This window comes from Juglans microcarpa x Juglans regia, chromosome 8S (genome assembly GCF_004785595.1).
Source record: "Juglans microcarpa x Juglans regia isolate MS1-56 chromosome 8S, Jm3101_v1.0, whole genome shotgun sequence".
Taxonomy (NCBI): domain Eukaryota; kingdom Viridiplantae; phylum Streptophyta; class Magnoliopsida; order Fagales; family Juglandaceae; genus Juglans; species Juglans microcarpa x Juglans regia.
The window spans coordinates 5,086,629-5,105,197 of record NC_054609.1 but is presented as its reverse complement, the minus strand read 5'-3'; the positions used below and the strand labels follow the sequence as shown (position 1 = coordinate 5,105,197).

Genomic DNA, 18,569 nt, shown 5'->3' with positions numbered 1-18,569 from the left:
CTATTTAGATTCATACCATAATTTTATTAAAATTAGTCAATGAGTTTATATTTTCTCTCTTTTATATATGATATTAAATGCTTGAATTGCATTAAATATCATTTTTAATCATTTTTATCAATATAAAAATAATCAATTCAAAATTTTCATAAATCGCCTAATAATTAATTTAATGGTTTCTTATCCGATTTTAATTTTTTGAGACTTGCATAAAATGAATGATATAATATATTTCTATTTTCTCCCAATACATTAAATACAGTACTAGATCAACATACTTCGGTTGCATTTAGATGTTGATCTGAGTAAAGTTCCTTATGAATAGTAGTAAGTTTTGTAGGATTTATTTAAGATGAGTTTAAATGTGTTTAGATGTTAAGATGAATTTAAATATATTTATGAAAAGTTAAAAAAGTTGTGGGTCTCACGTGTAAAGAAGTATTGATTTGAAAATTGTTATTTTGAGTTGAGATAAGTTTAGTAATTTAAGAATTAAGTGTTTGGATGTTAGATTTAGTTTAAAATTAGACTGAACTGAGTTAAATTTAGATGAGGTGAACAACAAACGGGACCGAGCTCTCTCTTCTACTTCAAACTCGACCTGATCAGGGGAGTTACAAATGCAAAGGCATTACAATTTTCATGCACCTCCAATTTTGCTAACTCTCTAATCTAAAAGTTAGTGGTCCCAACTCGATCTGCAAGAGTCAATGTCAGTTGTCATGGTCTCTCGGTACCGTCTCTAGATGTTTCACAGCAGGCATTAGATAGTTTGCACGTTGTTTGTCTGCTCACAAACATTGATATATTATATGATCATGATCTTCTTGATTGCAATGAATCAGAAGTTTTGGACTGATGATGCTCAATTGTCATGGTCACTATTTTCAACTAATTTGGAGTCTGGACTGCATTTTTCCTCAACATAAATAGCCTGCAGGTTTCTGTTATTGCCCAGATTTTTCCTGAATTGAAAATACTCTGGATGATCTTCCTGATGGGTATGATCATAAATTGAATATTTGATAGAAAACAGAGATTTATTGGGCAATCTTCAACGAAAAGATCTATGCATCAGAGAAAATGATCAACATAATAGTGCATGCATGCCTCTGATTTACAACCAAATCAGCATCATTCAACAGTTGCATTTTATATGTATATATACTGGAACTAAATTCTCTTCTTTCATCTAACAATTAGCAATATCTTCGTAAAGCTGAACACTTTGAGGAGGAGACGACTGAAAAGCTTTTTCCATAATCGGAAGGTAACTCCCACTGCACATGGCCACAGGGAATAAGCCTATCCCAGATAATGGCACCGGATTTGCCGCAGCTCGTTCCTGCAGGGATTGCACCTGGGTCTTCAAGAATTTCACATAGTGAATTGCTTCATCCAGCATGGAAGCTGTGTCCATTTTCGTACCTCCTGGGACGAGTCTCTGCAGTATTCTTATTCTCTCGCTTATTCTTTCTCTCCTGTGGCGCGCCGCCACGCTTTGAGGATCCTTCGATATCTTCACGTTTCTCCGCTTTGGTGGCTTCACCGATTCCGGGTCTATGTGAATGGGCTGCATCGCCGCTATCCGAAACATCATCTCTCTCATTTCCTCCATTGAATTCTTCTTCTGTGACTGCCTGGAAAATGCAGCGCCTGCACCTGATATGGTGGTACTTTTGGAGAAACTGAAAGGTGGCGTTGAATATTCTTGAAGTACTGGGGAAGTGCTGGTAAATGAGACAGCCACTTTTGGGTCGATATGATCTATGTACTGTGGCATGGCACAAATCCCGTTGCCGCTGCAAGCTCCGGAAGACTCCGCCGGCGGCAATTCAGCAACATTACCGTTGTAGGCCTTGGAGAACACGGGAAACTTATCCATGTCCATCATCATCATCCTCATCATCATCTCCATCTGGTCCTCCGACTTTAACTGCTCCATATATATGATCCTTGGCTTAGGCGCAGTACTTTCTAAGACAAATGAAGTGTTTGACAGAGCAACTGATATCCAGAAGAGCAGAGGGAAATGGGGAAGATAAAAAGAAAAAGAGTGATAGAGTCGGAGTTTGATCGGAATGTTCTATAAAGTAAAGAAATACAAGGGAGGGAAAGATCGAAGAAACTGAGGGGAAATAATAGAATAGTGATATCGGGAACAGACTATCATTCTGGTGGCAGGCATGGCTATATATATAGCAGGTGCTTGAATATTTCCTGCTTCCCATAGTTAATTTAACCAACCTTTCCTTCTATGCAATATTATAAAATAAATATTGTTAAAATAAGAAAGATTACTAAATAGCCCTTTAAATATTTTTTTATTATTGCGCGTATAAACACACAAACATATATATATAAGTGCTAGAACTCTTTATAAAAATAAATTCACAAACAGACATAATTTGATATAATATGTAAGCTTCACCGTACATCAATTTAAAAATAATTTTATAATCTAACATAACACATTAAATCACATTAATTTATATATTTATTTTTATAAAATTATTTTCTACAAAACACTTGTCTATATATTTATATAAGAGAAATACTTTAACCACAAAATAATTACACAAAAGTAATCTCACAAACTGAAGTAGCTTGGTGTGGTTTATTAGATTGTAAAATTATTTTTATTATAAATCATATATAACGGATCATATGAAATCACGTCAGTTTATGAGATTATTTTTTATAAATTTTTTTATGACGGTAACCCTACTCTATATATACACTGTATATAATGCTAACTAGCTAAGTGGCTCAAATGGATCCCTATATCATTAAAGTTGTGGGTCAAGTTCTTGAAGATATGAGCAGATCAATAATTAGGTCTACCCAGAGACCTAGCTGGTATCGAAATTTGGTCATTGAACTTGAGTTAGGAATGTTAAATTTAATTCAGCCTTTCTTTATTTATACACTCAATTAAAACCATACATAATTCAAAACCATCTACCATTTTACAGTACGTTCAGAGTCTGCGGCCCACCAAAAGGAAGGGCTCAGATCTACCAACCGTGTCTGGAGGGACTAGCATATAAAAACTGATTTCGATCGATTATCTGATATATGGTGCATTAGTAATTATATATATTATAATTAACGAATGCTAGGGATTTTTTTTCTAATTTTTTTTTTCTCAGTGATTTGAAAGTGTTGCTTAATAATATTGTGATTTTTTTAAAAATAATATTTAAAAGTGTTAAAATAATATGTGAAAAAAATTAAATTTTTTTTTCCACATCATTTTTTTAACACTTTTAAATTTTTTTTAAAACAAAAGGAAATTCACAATATTATTAAACAACACTTTCTTAATTACTAAATAAAAAAAACTAAAAACAAAAAATTGGAGCGAGATCTCCCAACGGGATCCCTATAATTTTCCTATATATATATATATATATGTATGTATGTATAATTAGATAAATGGTTTAGCCATGTCTTAAAGATCCTATAAAATTAAACTTATAAACTAGCATTGTTTGATGTGGTATATTATATTGTAAAATTATTTTTATTATAAAATTAATATATCATATGAAGTTATGTCAGTTCGTAGATTTATTTTTATAAAATATCATGGTCAATGTAGCATTTCTTCTATGATTATCTATATAATGAAGAGGATAATGATATCCTTACATTTCCTTTATTGCTATTTTACTACTTAATTTTTTTTTTCTCTTTGAATCTCGATTGAAAATCTTATAAAATTATCCTTTTGCATAATCTAAAAGAAAATCATGTTAGTTGATTAAATTTATTTTCTTCTAGATTATACAAAGAAAATCATATTTTGAAATTTGTAATCTAGATTTAAATAATAAAAAGATAAAAAAAAAAATTAACTGATAGTAAATAGTAGGAGTTGTAAGGGTATAAGAAGATGTGGAAAGTCAGTGCAACTGTTGGAGTCTATCCTTGCCTTAAAATGGTCACTTTCTTTTAGAAAACAGAAAGCGGTACACTCACATGACACATGACACATGTCAGAAATCTCACTAGTATCCTTTAAATGAGACTACTTTTCCCTCTCCTGCTGGCGGTGTGGATTCTGGTGCCGTTCGATTCCCCACCCCACCAGAAATGTACAGGCCGTGGCAATGCTGCAATAGTTGTACGTGATAGTGGGCACAACATGTTCTAACTTTTTTTTATCATGACATAGAAAAATGTATGTAGTTCCAATTAAGATTCTTTGATCCTTAATCAAAGTATTTATATTTTAAATAGTTGTTATTTAGATAAGTGACACATGATAATGTTTATTAAAACGTGTCACGACACTATTTTCTATCAAATACTATAGAGAATTAATCTGTGATCATGATCAATCCTTTTTTTTTTTATATGAATAAAATGGGTATGAGAGTGTGACAAGAGGTGACTTCTCTATTTGAGCATGATTATAATAGCATTATATCAATTAAAATCAGATATGAGGGACCTAGATGACAAGAAGTCTCAGGTGATCTCTAAAGTCGAGTTTGATTTAACTCCACTAAGCAATTCAATAAAACTTTAGACGGTTAATATTAATAATTTAAGATAAATCTATATTCGAGTCAAATTAAGTATTCCATACTAAATTACTTATAAATAACTAAATAACCATTGGATGAAATATCTTTAAGTCTGGTTTGATTTCACAAACTTTTTAAATCATTTCATTTCTTCTAATCTCAACATCTAAAGTTCCAAACACTATAAATACAAATATTTTTTAATTTCAAATCTTTAACTTTTTTATCTAATTATTACAAATTTCTCAAACTTAAAATAAAAAACATAAAAAATAATTCAACTTTTTCAAATCACAAAATAAAAATTATATTAAATAATTATATTCTAACTCTCTTTTGATTTTATATTTATTTATTTATTTTTTTTCTTTTTCAAATTGTTTTAATACTATTTATATATATATATATATATTTTATCTAATTATAATCCTTGTAGGAAAACAAAAAGGAGAGTAGTAACAAAATTTGTAAGGAAAAGTATGATTACACCCATGCATGCAAACTGAGTCAAAGTAGCGTGTAAAAGCCGTCAGTTTCCTTCCAAAATCCAATATTAGGCTCTGTACGTATCTGCAGTCTTCCTATCTAGCCTTAGCTAGCTTCCATGCTGAAGAACCTCCACTCTTCTGTAAGTTCGGTTTATATTCGTAAGTCATCTCAATTCATTTTAATTCATTTTAATTCATCTTATTATTATTCATTATTATTCATTAATTTTAACTCATAAATCTCACTACTATTTACAACCCATCTCAATTCATCTCAACTCATCTTTGAATCTAAACGATACCTAAGTCTGTAGTTTTAGGTTATTTTTCTAACTCCTCAATTTTCATTTCGCCTCATCTCATTTAATCATTATAATTTTTTTAAAATTTTATATAAAATAAAATAAATAATTTAATTTTTACAAATCTCAAAAATAAAAATTATATTAAAAAATTATATTTTAATAATATTTTATTTAACTTTTAATTTTAATTTTAATTATCTCATATCATCTCATCTTCCAAAAAAACCAGATCTGGTAAGTCACGAATTCTTGTAATTCCATGATCACATGATATGTATGCACGTATGGCTTCTAACATTAATAAAGAATGCGTCAAACTTGACAGTTGACTGGTTTGGAGAATATGAGGTAACATTGCCCCGGAACCAAGTAATTTGTAATTGAGTATTGCTAAATATAATATTAGAGTGTAATTTCCAAGTAATTTTATTAAAAAAAATGAATCTTATCATTAAAATATAAATTTTTCATATGAATTTCATATTTATTAATCATTTTCAAAGAAAGTGCGTAGAATTTACATATCTTAAAAATTCTTTTACAATTTACCTGAATTTCTATCCTTATTTTTAATCTGTAATTGATTTTAAATCAATTTAAGAAACTATAAATTCTAAAGAAATCTATCAATTAGTAATAACTTATATAGATAATAAATATCACTCGATCTAGATTCTCTAAAATTTATATATATGTAAATGATATATATCTTCCAATCCCTACAATATTATTTATATATTAATTCTGCCTTACTTTCAAATCAAACAGTCGAGATTGATAAATCAAAATCTCAATCACTTAAGTTGAAAATCATCTTCATGTATTTAAAGAATTTTACCTGATAGACTAGATTGAAAATATTAGAAAATCTTGATCTGAGTTTCATTTATAGCTCTCCTTAGAATTTGTTGTGGAGCATGAATTAGCTAGGCACCATATATAAATAATATTGACTCCATTTAGGCAAGCTTTCTTTTATTAAGAAATGCAAGAAAATTTAGAAATTTAAAGACATTAATTAGGTGAAATTTAAATCAATTGGGAAACTTAAAATTCAAAAAGCTTTTAGTATTTTTGTATCATATCGACTGGCTATAAAATAGGTGATAAAGAGATGTATATATAAAATGTGTTCTACAAAACAATATATATTATTTTAATATAGGCAACAGAAATACTTCATCTCCCATGCCCTGATCATTCCAAAGCACTGTTCAGATCAATGACAAGAGCTCCTCTCTCTCTCTCTCTCTCTCTCTCTTCCATCTACAATATAATAGGTATAATCTTTGTCAACAAGTGATGAATAGAGGAACATGTTCTCTGATAGCTAAGAGGGTTGGATTGGATAAAAAGAAGCCAGAGGAGATAGATCTTGCTGTTGGGGTTGGTTTTTATTTACTTTTGCATTATCACTAACAGTTGCACCACCTTATCTCATCTTCCCCTACAGCACAACATATAAAATACTTTGATATGAACCCGTGCCCATCTAGAACTTGCAAAGGATCGGCCCACCTTGGTTCCAATCATACTTTGTCGAGATAAAATATAATACTTCAAACACAACAACAAAACAGTGTAATAGTTCTAGCTTGCTTCTCCCAACTTGTCCAACTCTTCATTCAAATTTAGAGTAGAAAAATAGAGCAGAGGAAAAGAACAGAGCCTTACCAAATAATACTTATTCACACACCAACAGAAATGGTCCTATATCATCTTCTCTATCTCAACATTATTTTCATGACACAAGCTGGGTTGTTTTCTTGTAGCCTAATTGTGTAGCTCAGACAATCAAACCATCAATTCTTGCCAGTTGTTTGGGGTTGAATATTTGGTACATGGTACATCCATTTTGGCTAAGAGAAATGTTTGGTTCACAAAAAGATTTCAAAGAAGTAAAACTTAAGAACTAACATGCCTTATTGTGGTACATCACACTGTAAAACTATAACATATAGGCACATCATCTTGTGAGCTTTACTTTTATTAAATCTCCTTACAAACCTAACACTTTTCTTGAGAAAATATAGAAAACTGGTCTTGAATTGGAAAGAAGTAAAACTTAAGAAATGTTTGCTACACTGATGCTGTTTACCCGGGCTTTTGTAAATTATAAAAAATAAATAAAAACCATATAATATATATATATATATATATTTAATATTCTTTTCTGAATGTATTCAAAGCTATTTGTCCCCTCTTAATCCCTTTAACAATTACGGTGTCATGCAGAAAACTAGAAGCAGCAATCCTAAGGGAATCGTTGCATTGCGTGAGGTTTCAAACTCTTAACCTATATGAGGTGTTTTTTATCAAGCCTGGACTTGTCACTTAAAGCTCTCCCCTTGAGGTTAGAAACCAGATAAGTGGGAAGAAGAGTACCGCAATTTTTCTTTTTATAAAAATAAGTTAGAAAGAAGACAAGTTAAGAGGGAATAACATATTTAGTGATCAGGTAGAAGAATCCAAGCTTCCTTACACATGATGCAAATGAAGCTGGTAAATTGTCTCAACTCGGATCCATAAATGAAGCGAGCATAAATTTAGACAACTAAATAAAATGATCTCTACTCATAAAACACTCACTCCCATTTTTTGGAATAATCATATATTATGCAAAACATGAACACATGACTTGTGTATGATATGGGCTTCGTAAGCTTGTGATCTTCTACCATATGTCACACAAAAATTGCCACACTTAATCAGGAGTTAATTTCATTCTACGGATAGAGTTTGGTATTATGTCCATCAAGGCGTAGCCTAGTGCTCAAAGGATGGGTTTCGGAAAAATGATAAGCTTAGATATCTAGCATTCAACTCCACACTAAGGTCTTATTTGGTTACACAGATGATATGAGATGAGATGAAAGTTAAAAGTTGGATAAAGTAATGTTAGAATATTATTTTTTAATATTATTTTTGTTTTGAAATTTGAAAAAATTAAATTATTTATTATATTTTGTGTGAGAGTTTGAAAAAATTATAATGATTAGATGAGATGAAATAGTTTGTGTAACCAAACGAGGCATAAGTTTTCCACCTAAATTCTCTAACACTGTTTCTGATGGGTGAAAGGGCTGTGCATGTTTGAGATTTACTTTCAGAAATAGAAATAGGTTAGCAGGTGAACCATGAATACAAGTGTAATTACCCGTTTGGATTTAGAGATGAGTGGTTTTAGATGAGTTGAATAAAATATTGTTAGAATATTATTATTGTTTTGAGATTTGAAAAAGTTGAATTGTTTATTATATTTTGTGTGTGAATTTGAAAAAATTGTAATAATGAGATGAGATGAATTGAGGTAAGTTTCCAATCCAAACCGGGGCTAAGTCTTCTAAACACTCCATGTCCAAATCAAACCTCCTTAGAGTGTTGGCCGTGTGGCCGATGGCACAAAATCAAAGCACTTTAATAAGACCTCTTTTATAGGTAGCACTTTGATATGACTTTGAAAACAAAATAAAGTTCATCCAAAAGAAGAGAGGGAGAGAGTCAAATTGAAGATCAATCACTCGAATGTAATGAATGAATTTCAGATATGCAACTAGAAGTTATATTAAAAATCAATAAATTAAAAAATAAAACTTACAAAAAAATATATCCTTTTTTTCCATAGAACCCTCAACTAATGGTACCTTTAAAGTTTAAACTCCAGTGATGTTTGGGAAAGAGAACACAGCCATGCCTCAGGTAGAGTTTCCATTAAAGATTCTCACTTGATCATCATCCAAAAGCTCATTGACACAGAATTGATGCAAGTTTTCATACATTTTCTTCCACTGCTGAACTGTTTGCATAGATCTACTAAAATCAAGCTTTAGCCTTTTCATCTCCATTTCAGCAGCAGCAGAAGAACCTTGTTGCTGAGGATAGACCGATAGAAAGGTCAGACGCAGAAGATCATGCTACTTTGCATGGTAGGATGAGTAAGACAGGTGCCTAGAAATGGTAACATGCACACACAAAAAGACAAAATGAAAATGAAGTGAATCAAGAACATTCACTGAGCAAACCTGAAGTTCTTTGATTTGATTATCGATCACATGAGAACTTAAGTACGAAGAGTTAACTGATTTCCAGCAAGTTGAGTGGAGATCAAAAATAGCCTTGACATCTGCATCTTCATCCATTGGATTTGAATATTTTTCAAGAGCAGGTGGTAATAATGACCCGCGCCTTCTTGAGGAAGCTTGTGAAATTGGCCGAGAATTAAAGCAGAGTTCTTGTCTGACAATAAGAATATTGTTCACAGGACCTGCACAGCATAAGAGTGAAAAGCAAACCATAACCACATAACGGAGACAAATTCGGGAGACAAAATCAGAGAAAAGGAGCAGTTGGAGGCAGGGAAAGGTTATTGATAGCTTGCACTAATTATGATATTGTACACATAAAGGCCTAAAGAAAGTGGTAATCATGTATCCTCTTATACTACAAAAGATCTCAGTTTCATTAGCAAGGAACAAGTACAGCAGTTGACCTTTATACATCTCTAACACCACTTGTAACGACTTAAAGAAATCACTAATTACAGTTGTGGTTATACCCTAAAATGACTAGTCAATGTTCAATTGAACCCGCTTGCAAACATTATGAAGTCCAATTCCGCCTAGCAAAAAGCCAATATCATGACACTTACACACTCCTATCAAATTTCTCCAACCCAACTCTGGGATTTGATCAATTTGGTACATTAGTGTACACAAAACAAAACGCCAAATGCAAAATTTTTTATAGACTCCCATAGGACCCCTAAAAGTTTACATGAAATACAAATTTTAGATAGCTAAATACAGTCCATATAACGAATTTAGTTTTATTCTTCTTGTTGCATCACATTAAAAGCTTCAGTTTGAACCAGATTAGAATCACTCTCTTCAACTGCCTGGTAAATTTTGGAGCTTGGGAGTGGCTTAACAGTACATTAGAAGCATTTATTGGTGGGTTTCTCAGAAAAATTTATCATATCATGTTAAAATGAACCCAAAGTTCCTTGGGAAGACAAAGCAAAAGTCAAGGGAAAAAAGGTAAAAGGGGACAGACACAGAGAGACATGGTAACTAGGGCTCGTTTGGACATAAGGGCTTGTTTGGAAATAGATCTCATCCCAAAATTCTCATCTCATCCCATCTCCTTCCCGAACATAATTCAAATACAAACATTTTCAAACTATTCATTACAATTTTCTCAAACTTTCAAACAAAAAATAAAAAATAATTCAACTTTTTCAAATCTCCAAACAAAAATAATATTATAAAACTATATTCTAATAATATTTTAACTTTATAATATTTTTTTTTATAAATAACTTTATAATATTTTTATTTAACTTTTTCTCTCCTTTCCGAAAACCCAAAAAATACTCAACTCAAACTATCTCACTACTATTCACAAACTATCTTATTACTATTCATTAAATTCTCATCTCATCTCTCCCCAAATGCCCTCAATATCTCAGAATATCTGTGAATAGTAGTGAAATGGTTTGAGTTAAGATGCTTTATTGGGTTTTGCAAAAAGAGAGAAAAAGTTGAATAAAAATATTATAAACTTAAAAAATTGTTTGAATAAAAATTTTTAATATTATTTTTGTTTTGAAATTTGAAAAAGTTGTATTGTTTTTTGTGTTTTGTTCGGAAGTTTGAAAAAGTTGTATTGGGTTTTGTATTTGGATAATGATTAGGTAATGATTAGATGAAAAAGTCAAAGATTTGAAATTGAAGAGTGTTTTGTGTTTGAGTAATATTTGGGAAGGAAATATCTGAAAATACCTCAATGTCCAAACTAGCCCTATATCTTTGTAACAATTCTACCAAAGCCCAACTGAATAATATGGTTCACTTTAAATTACAGATATAATCTGGTGCTTGCATTTATACAGTACATTGTCTATTCCATGTTATATGATATCCGTGAGGGAATGGTAAACAACATAAAAAATGTAAATACCACAAAGTGAATGAAAATAAATAAATAAATAAATAATCTGAAAGCAATTAATTTATCTATTTTCCTTCATAATGAACAAAACCCTATGCACACAAGCAAGCAATTATTCAGATAGCTAGAGGAAAACCTTTAGCATGTTTGAACATGCGAACAATGTTGTGAGTTTTAGCATCCCAAAGGCGTACAATACCATCCTCCGATCCAGAAATTAAAAGATTTCCATTTGCACAATATACTAAACAAGTGACAGCCTTGCTGTACAAAAAATCAGAAAAAGAAGTTTGTGAATTAAGAGATCATAGAGGCTGATATCACCGCAACATAAAGTCTACAGTCACAATTTAATAAAGAACACTGACACATCTAAAACATGCAAGTATGCAACAATATTCCACGGATATGAATACTTCAGACACTTCATTGTTTGTTCTCTAAGTACCATGATTATCAATGATGCAAAGATTACACCTAAATATCACACGATCAAGAGACTCAGCCACCAAAGTTACATGTCAGAAACAATAGTATTTCTCTACAAAATTTGCATGAGGAAATTTGCTTGCTAAGCTAGTTGATTAAGCTTGTTGAATCCAAAGTAAACATGTCGACTCGTAATCAAATAATGGTAGCTTACATCAGAGATATCACAAGATCCATAATCAATGATACATCTTAGTACCATGATTATCAATGATGCAAAGATTACACCTAAATATCACACGATCAAGAGAGAGAGCCACCAAAGTTACACATGTCAGAAACAATAGTATTTCTCTACAAAATTTGCACGAGGAACTTTGCTTGCTAAGCTAGTTGATTAAGCTTGTTGAATCCAAAGTAAACACGTTGACTTGTAATCAAATAATGGTAGCTTACATCAGAGATATCACGAGATCCATAATCAATCTTAAACACAAGCCTGAAGGAATGAGGTGAAACAACAAAATATTACGCCATGATTGGATTCAAACCATCTGTAAGATTTATAGAAAAAATTTCAGTATCGATCCAAAAATTTTGATACACCAAAACAATCTTAAAAATAATTTTCATCTAATCATTTCATTAGTTTCCATGATAAAAGAAACATAAAAGCCAAACTTTCACAATAACCCAAAAAACCCAATCTTTTCTACCCAAACATCTTTTCAATGGACCCCACCATTTTTTCAGATCCCAATAAAAACATATCTAAAAATTTTTTCAATGCAAACATATTTTCTACAGGCCTAAGCATGCTCACATGACCCTAAAAAGCCAGTCTCTAAGAATTTTCTCAAAATTTTAAAACATTTTTAGGCGAGTCTTCAATCCAAACAACTGCTAAATGGTTAAGTAACAAGAGCTATAGCTAAAAGGGGTTGGAGACCAAAACAAGCTAAACTACTAAGCTATCCACCTCCAAATACAACCCAAACCCACCTCTATCGTTAATTTTTCAACCTAAACTTTATTTGTCCAGGAAGCTCAAAGCAGTCAAAGTATTTATGTTAGAATTTGATTGCTACCCTTTTCACATCCTACAAAACATTCCTCGTACCTCATACTACCCTTATTAGACTGCCATATAACCATATGCATATGGTGAAACTTCCATGTGGGTAATACCTTAAATCACATAAAACTTTTCTAAAAAATGCAACAAATATACTGAAGAATTTAGCAAAGAAATCCTCACAATTATAATCAGAGATCACTCATATTAAAACCTTCATAACTTCACAAGAAGTGAGAATTAAAGAGACCAACCTGTGATTTGATAATGATCTAATGATATGCAGCCCATAACTGCTCTTAGAGGTGCTTTCAGCATTAATTGCAGCAATGTATATCTTGCCGTCCCTACTGCCAGCATAGAAGACATGTTCACCAGGGTCAAGAGTAATTGCATCAATTATTGAAGGGAAAACAATACTTCTTAACAATTTCCCTTTTGATAAGCTCCAGACCTGGCAAAAGGTATATCATGATGAAACCTAGCATATATAATCTATTGAACCAAACACCAAACTAATTACTGGCATTATATGTGACCATATAGAATGCATCATTCGGAGGGGAGAGGAGGGGAGGAGGGGAGGAGGGAGAAGAATATAAAGTGACACTACACAAAAATATATTCACACACAAAACAAGATAAACCACAATGCATGGAATCATACATACAATGACTAGCAACATTATTGAGTGGGAATCTACCCCATTATATTCAAATTTTCCAAACCACCCTTTCTTCACTGCACCCAACCCTTTCCATTTTGCCTTCTCTTTTTTCCTGATAAGTTACCTTTGTCTTTGTAGTTTGGCTCAAAAATTTAAAATCTTAAATAATTAGATTAAAACTATGTTGTTATATGGTAGTAGAAAGTAGCAGCTCCCCCAATTGTGAAAAACACTTTCTGCAGCAAGACATGGCACTGATTTACACAAGTGCTATGCATAGATGTGTGACCTCAGTCACACAGAAAACTGTGTTTCTCAAGGGATCTCTTAATTGAAGTCACACAAGATAAACTTTCATAGTTGCCTGAACTAAACCTCAACACAGTATGAATAGTCCCTCCTTGTTTCCCAATGAAAATCTAACTTTCCTTTGTTACAAATGCATCATTGATATTTACACATGATAATAGGCTGGTAGTTCAATACTTATACATCAAAAAAAAAAAAAAAAGTAGGTAGTTCAAATTATTGAACAACACTTCCTTCTAAGCAGTATAACCATAACAACCATTTAGGTGGCAAAACAGTAGTTAAGCTGTGATGGTTTTTGTGATATATATTCCAGGGGTTTTTGTCCTTGGTTGGTTTAGAAGAACTTCATGTTTTTCCCAACCGCTAATAAAAATAAAGAAATCATATAGTTTCTCAGAAAATCGGAGAATACCCACAGTTTGTAGGATGCTTCTGCAAATGAAAACCATCAGGTAAGACACTTGTCAAATACTCGTTCCAAATTGGGCACAATGGGCCAGCCCCAATAGATCTGAGTAATCTGATGCATGAAAACCAGGTTTTTCATCATAGCCATCGAAGAAATGGAAAAGATGGCCTAAAGTGTGTGCATCCATACCGTAACATATAAAAACCAGTAGATTGACAATGAATATGCTCTGAACCCAACAGTTTTAGGGGCGAGAGCAGGTTCAACCCCACCCCACCCTAAACAAAGCACGTGGACTAATTTAGGAAGCTTTGCTTTATAGAAACAGACGTGTATGACAATAAGCAATCTTGACAATCACAAATCATTCCCTTTAAAGTAACAGCTTAAAATACCATGCTTTTTATTTTCACATTTTAATTTCCCAAGCCAAAAAAATGAGACTACAAATAATGAATATTAAAAACAGTAGAACTTATGAGGAGTGTGACGAACCTTACAGGTTCGATCCTCAGAAGCTGACACTATAATGGCATTGCATCCTCCATATCCTGTGACAATATCAGTTACACGCAAAGTGTGCTCTGAAAAATTGTGCTCATATAGATGACTAGCTTCCTGCTGTCTAATATCATCAAACATCCTGAAACATTATACAATACGAGCTTTTCTTATTTGTTGTTCTACTTGGTAATAAAAAAATCGACCAATATAACATGAACCAAGAGTGAACCACAAAATTAAGTACTTGCATGAAAAGGGACCAAACTCTAACGGATCCATCTTCTGAACCAGAAATTAGCAGCGAGTCATCATCCGAAAATACCAAGCAAGTAACAGCCCTATAATGTGCATGCCATTTTCTAAGCTGCCTACCACTTGCAACCTATGTCATCAAAAATTAGATAAAGAGAAAAGACAAATAGGGACCCCAACTATGCTAGCGTTAATAAATTTCGCATTATCTGAATCCAATGCCACAATTCCAATTTAGAAAAACCACGAAAGATATCAACTTAAATGTAAGAATTCACCTCCCACAAGTAAATATCTCCAGATAAACCTCCACCGACAATATAAGTGCCTTCACAGTTAGCAGCGAGCGGCTTAATCGGTTCTGCTGGAAAGCTCTTAACTTCTACTTGAGGCTGTACAACCAAAAATTCCAATACAAAAAATATAACGAGAAATGAAAGGTGTATTTGATTCCATAGTTCATATATAGAGCCATATTTTTAAACAGATATGAAAAATAAGAAAATTAAAAACGGCTGATTAGGAGTAAAGTATAGAGTACCTTGGACCAGGACCAGAAAAGGACGGAGCCAGAGGAGGCTGAGGGGTCGCGGAGTTGAGAGGAAGCGAGGAATCGTTGGCCGACGCAGACGAGACCGTGAGGCGGAGAGGCGCAAGATTTGTATCTGAGTAGCTCCGCGCCGGTTGCTAGGTCCCAGCTTCCGATGCCGGCGTCAACCGAAGACGAAGCCACCACTACCTCCATTGATTCGAGAGATAGCTTAACCGAAACACCAACTCTTTTGCTAATATTTTTGCTAGGGTTTTAAAAATGGGGATAAATTAGTAAAAATATATTATGCAAATTTACTCTTTTTTAATTTTTGAATGATATTATATTTTTATGCTATTTCAAATTACATTTGCTCCAAGGGCTTTTTGATCAATTGGCAACATCTTAGTTTAGCCTCTCTTTTATGTATAAAATAAAATAAAATAGATTTGCCATATTCAATTCATGGAAATGAACAATTTAATTCATTGATAGATTGGACTCTGAGATGGAGATTTTGTAGAGATTTTCAGTTAAATTTCGATTCGTTGGTTTGATTTGGATCATGGTTATTTTTACCCAATTTGATCTGTTGTCAGTATATTTTAATTTACTTGGATACGAAGAAGCATTTGAACCTAACTCGAGAACTATAGTTGGGCCACATTGGCCAAATCAAGAATTGTAGCAATGGTATCTCAAACCAACATGGGATCTATAGTTAGGCATTTTGGTCCAAGCCATTACACAAGAGATTATGTTAGTTACAGGCAGTTTAGCATACAAAACGTGTACCGAAGATGAGGTGGAAAAGTTTAATTTTTTAATTAAAAAAAGAAAAGAGAGAGAGAAAAAGCAGAAGATGAAAATGAAAGAAGAAGAGGTTGTCTATATCGTCTTCGTCCCTCCTCCGCTGCCCATTTTCACCATTTCTGATCTTCCTCCTATTCACCATTTAGCAGGTCATTAAATACGGAGCCAGCCCCCCTAATTTCTTCACTCTACGATCCACACACAGCTCCTAGTCCTCTATTTCCTCGCTCTTTCTCTCACGTTCTACAGGACAATAGTGTGTTTTACTGTCTGGTCCTGCTCCTGGTCCACAAACCACTCTCTTTTCTAAATTTTACAGTGGGGTGGGAAAGAGACTTCGAAATCAAAAAAAGTATATGAGTGACTTTGAAGGGAGATTGGCTCTTTTTGCAAAGTGGGAAATTCATGGCCACATTCTCTCGCCTCCTCTTATATTCTCTCTTCATCATCGTCTTTCTTTTGGGGGTTTAAGAATATAGTCAAAATCTAGAAAGAAAGAAAAAAAAAAAAAAGTCTTTGGTGGTGGTGATTCTGCTTTTTTCAAAATCTGGAAAAAAAAAAAAAAAAAAATTCTTGACTTCAAGAGGTCATAGTAGAGAAAAAAGAGTTAACTAAGCCTAACATTGAATGATTTTTACAAAGAAGGTGGTGGTGATTCTGCTTTCGTCAAAATCTGGAAAGAAAAAAAATTCTCAACTTTAGGAGGTCATGGCAAAGAAAAAAAAAAGTTAGCTAAGCCTAGCATTGAAGGATTTTTACAAAGAAGGGCCTCATCTCCCCGCCTTCCATTAACACGCACCGTTTCATCTTCATTTTAAACCCAACTTTCACATAAGCTTTTGGTCCGCATCAATGCAAGAAGTCGCCTTCAACTAGAGTTTTCCTTACATAAGTTCCTATACCCTAACTCCTAAACTCGCTCTATTATTATAAAGATTGAATAGTGGTAAGCTGGTATGTGCAAAGCACGTACGTGATTCCCCTTATATAGATTATTTGAAATTTGAAGAGAAAAAAAAATTGATGTTTTCAAAAAAATATTCATGTTATAATGACTACCATGAGTAAATTTTTATTATTTTTGCTATTCAATTAAGTTTCCAAAAGCAAAAGAGCTCACCTTGAGCACCATGAAGGAACATTAAGTCCGCCACCTCAACGAGTAACTTGGAAAGTAAAAGTGCTACAACCCAGGTGAGCAGCACGAGAGGGAAAGTGCTCGCCACCCATGATGTGCTCACCTGGGCGACAAGCACTTTTACTTTCTCTGATGCTCGCTAGGGGCAATTTTTATGCTTTTTCTCAATGTTCGTCAGGGTGACAAGTTTTAAGCTCATTTGTGCTCGTTGTGGTAAGGAGCATTATGATTCATCTAGATTGTTCATCGTGGTGATGAGCACTTTTACTCTTTGTGGTGCTCGCCTTGGAGCAAACTTCATGCTCCTTCATGATGTTCAATGAGGTAATGAGCTTCGTGATCCTTTACAATGCTCGTTGAGGAGAGAAGCATTGTTTTTCAATCAAGTTTCTCGTCAAGGTGATAAACATTTTTGCTCTTCAATGGTGCTCACTTAGGGGTAAGACTCATGCTCCTTCATGATATTCACTAAGGTGATAAATTTCATACTCCTTGATGATGCTTGCCGAGATGAGAAGCATTGTGCTTCATCTAGGTTGCTCGCCGAGGTGATGAACATTTTGCCTCCCATGATGGCCACCAAGGTGGTGAGCTCTATGCCTACCAACTTCTACATCCAATTTATCAAATAAACACAATATTTTAAGGGCACGATGAACAACTTATCTTCATAGATGTTTTGCATGATTTTGCTAGACAACCCTGTTCTCAATCTAGAACTCTATTATTTTCTCCTCCTTGTAATGCTCCATTGTGTGTAGTACCTCTTTCGTATGGAAATAGCTATTTTTAGATTATGCAACCTTCATATAATGCTTTGTTTAGTGCAGTGCCTTCTCTATATGTAAATAGCTTTTATTGGATTGTGCAACCTTTATTTTTGGAGGATAAAAAATTGATATCCTACATATGACCCCATGTCTGATAAATATGAAACAATCAACATATTGCCACGAAGTAAAGCCGACTCCAAAGAGCTGTTATCAAACCCTATCCATTAGATAGCTACCCAAGACATAAAGAAATTTGTAAATTTTTGCTAAAAATACATACTAAAATATATAGCTTTTTTTTTTTTTTTTTTACTAATAGGACTATTATTTCCAACTTTCATCAAAGTCCAAATCAACAAATAATATCAATGGTTCAATTGGTCTGTT

General features: G+C 33.0%; 2 protein-coding genes across 4 annotated transcripts; both read right to left on the bottom strand.

The window, feature by feature from the left end:
- Positions 1–1,053: 1,053 nt before the first annotated feature.
- LOC121244065 (transcription factor HEC2-like) lies at positions 1,054–2,166 on the bottom strand. Its single transcript, XM_041142104.1, has one exon. It carries the CDS (start codon positions 1,943–1,945, stop codon positions 1,193–1,195), a length of 753 nt encoding a protein of 250 aa, XP_040998038.1. The 5' UTR covers positions 1,946–2,166; the 3' UTR covers positions 1,054–1,192.
- Positions 2,167–6,381: 4,215 nt separating this feature from the next.
- Positions 6,382–15,704, bottom strand: LOC121244789 (protein ROOT INITIATION DEFECTIVE 3-like). Of its 3 annotated transcripts, none has more exons than XR_005936494.1 (9): positions 15,468–15,704; positions 15,205–15,318; positions 14,923–15,056; positions 14,666–14,813; positions 13,036–13,235; positions 11,414–11,541; positions 9,351–9,592; positions 8,973–9,200; positions 6,382–6,571 (listed from the first exon to the last, which is right to left on the bottom strand). XR_005936494.1 is itself a non-coding variant. In XM_041142998.1 (9 exons), exons 1-8 carry the CDS (start codon positions 15,669–15,671, stop codon positions 9,024–9,026), a joined length of 1,347 nt encoding a protein of 448 aa, XP_040998932.1. In that variant the 5' UTR covers positions 15,672–15,704; the 3' UTR covers positions 6,382–6,595; positions 8,981–9,023. The 3 variants fall into 3 exon arrangements, 2 of the variants coding, with proteins under 2 accessions (XP_040998932.1, XP_040998931.1); XM_041142998.1 differs by having other exon boundaries at positions 6,382–6,595; positions 8,981–9,200; XM_041142997.1 differs by lacking the exon at positions 6,382–6,571 and having other exon boundaries at positions 8,835–9,200.
- Between the last annotated feature and the right edge of the window lie 2,865 nt (positions 15,705–18,569).

Excerpts from the sequence above, each read along its gene's own strand:
- LOC121244065 (XM_041142104.1), bottom strand. The coding sequence starts at position 1,945 with ATGGAGCAGTTAAAGTCGGAGGACCAGATGGAGATGATGATGAGGATG.
- LOC121244789 (XM_041142998.1), bottom strand. The coding sequence starts at position 15,671 with ATGGAGGTAGTGGTGGCTTCGTCTTCGGTTGACGCCGGCATCGGAAGC. Across the intron at positions 15,057-15,204 it reads GAGATATTTACTTGTGGGAG|GTTGCAAGTGGTAGGCAGCT; the intron begins GTGAATTCTTAC and ends TTGATGACATAG. Across the intron at positions 13,236-14,665 it reads CTGAGGATCGAACCTGTAAG|GTCTGGAGCTTATCAAAAGG; the intron begins GTTCGTCACACT and ends ACCTTTTGCCAG.